The 1,294-nt window shown below is 40.3% G+C and overlaps 1 protein-coding gene across 1 annotated transcript; it reads left to right on the forward strand.

The window, feature by feature from the left end:
• Positions 1-64: 64 nt before the first annotated feature.
• Positions 65-1,289, forward strand: LOC111786864 (U-box domain-containing protein 45-like; the record flags this gene model as incomplete). The annotated part of the gene is made up of 4 exons (XM_023667073.1): positions 65-85; positions 184-369; positions 547-654; positions 738-1,289. Coding segments are annotated over exons 1-4 (858 nt in total), but the record flags the coding sequence as incomplete, so codon positions are not given.
• Positions 1,290-1,294: the final 5 nt, after the last annotated feature.

A 1,294-nucleotide genomic window follows, 5' to 3' on the forward strand; every position in this document is an offset into this window, starting at 1 on the left:
ACGTTCACAACAAATTTGGCCTTCAAGAAGTCTGATCAGACGACTAAGGGGTAAAAGTTCGGTATTTTGTAGAATGATTTTTCAAGTTAATCATTTTGGCTTGCTCTTGTTAGAAGTTAATGCTTCAATCAATATTGATAATATGGCACAGGGTAAGTAATCTAGTTTCATCCTTTGTTTTAGCTACATGGAGGAATGTGCAAGGCTCTTTCTTCAATATATTGTAAAGCGTCATCAATTTTCCCTTCATTGGAAGAAGCACGACCTCGGAGCAAATCTGGTATCCAGGCATTATGCTCGTTGCATGTGGCACTCGAAAAAGCCAAAAATACTCTCCTACATTGTACAGAGAGCAGCAAACTTTATTTGGTTAGTACAATGATTGTATCCCTTAAATTTTTCCTATTCAGTGTAGCTGGCTCTATGGGGTTTTTAGGGCCATTAGTGTCATACAGAAGCACTAATTTTTAACCCGATGGTAATGAAGTTGTCATGGAGCTTTTCTGTTACTACTTCGGTTCTTAACATCTTTTTTGCATGTTGTAGGCTATAACTGGGGACTCTGTCCTGTTGAAGTTTAAGAAGGTAAAATGTGCTCTACAGGATAGCCTTCAACGCGTTGAAGATATTGTTCCACAGTCAATTGGCCATCAGGTACCATAATCTTTGGTAAATCTTATTAGTAAATACTGCTTGAATATTGTGCTGTGTTGACACCCTTTTCATTTGTATGTCAGGTTCGGGAGATTATGAAGGAACTGGATAGTACTCAATTTTTCCTAGACCCTTTGGAGAAGCAAGTTGGTGAGGACATTATTGTATTGCTCCAACGAGGACGAACATTTAGCAACACTGTTGACAACAATGAGCTTGAGACTTTTCACCAAGCTGCTATAAGACTTGGAATAAACTCCTCTAGAGCAGCTCTTGCAGAGAGAAGAGCACTAAAGAAATTAATAGATCGGTCTCGCACTGAAGAGGACAAGAGGAAGGAATCAATTGTTGCATATCTTTTGCATCTCATGAGGAAGTACTCCAAGTTATTTAGAAGCGAGGTATCTGATGACAATGACTCGCAGGGTTCTGGACCTTGTTCACCCACTGTTCAGAGCACTCTCGAGGATAGTGGACCTGGTGGAAATGGACAAGCCTTTGAAAGGCAGCTAACAAAGCTTGGTACTTTTAACATGAAGCCAACAAATCTCAGATTGGAGCAGATTCCCCTTCCACCTGATGAGTTGAGGTGTCCTATATCATTGCAGCTTATGTATGATCCGGTCATAATTGCTTCCGG

Source organism: Cucurbita pepo, unplaced genomic scaffold, assembly GCF_002806865.2.
Source record: "Cucurbita pepo subsp. pepo cultivar mu-cu-16 unplaced genomic scaffold, ASM280686v2 Cp4.1_scaffold003120, whole genome shotgun sequence".
In the NCBI taxonomy this organism is placed as follows: domain Eukaryota; kingdom Viridiplantae; phylum Streptophyta; class Magnoliopsida; order Cucurbitales; family Cucurbitaceae; genus Cucurbita; species Cucurbita pepo.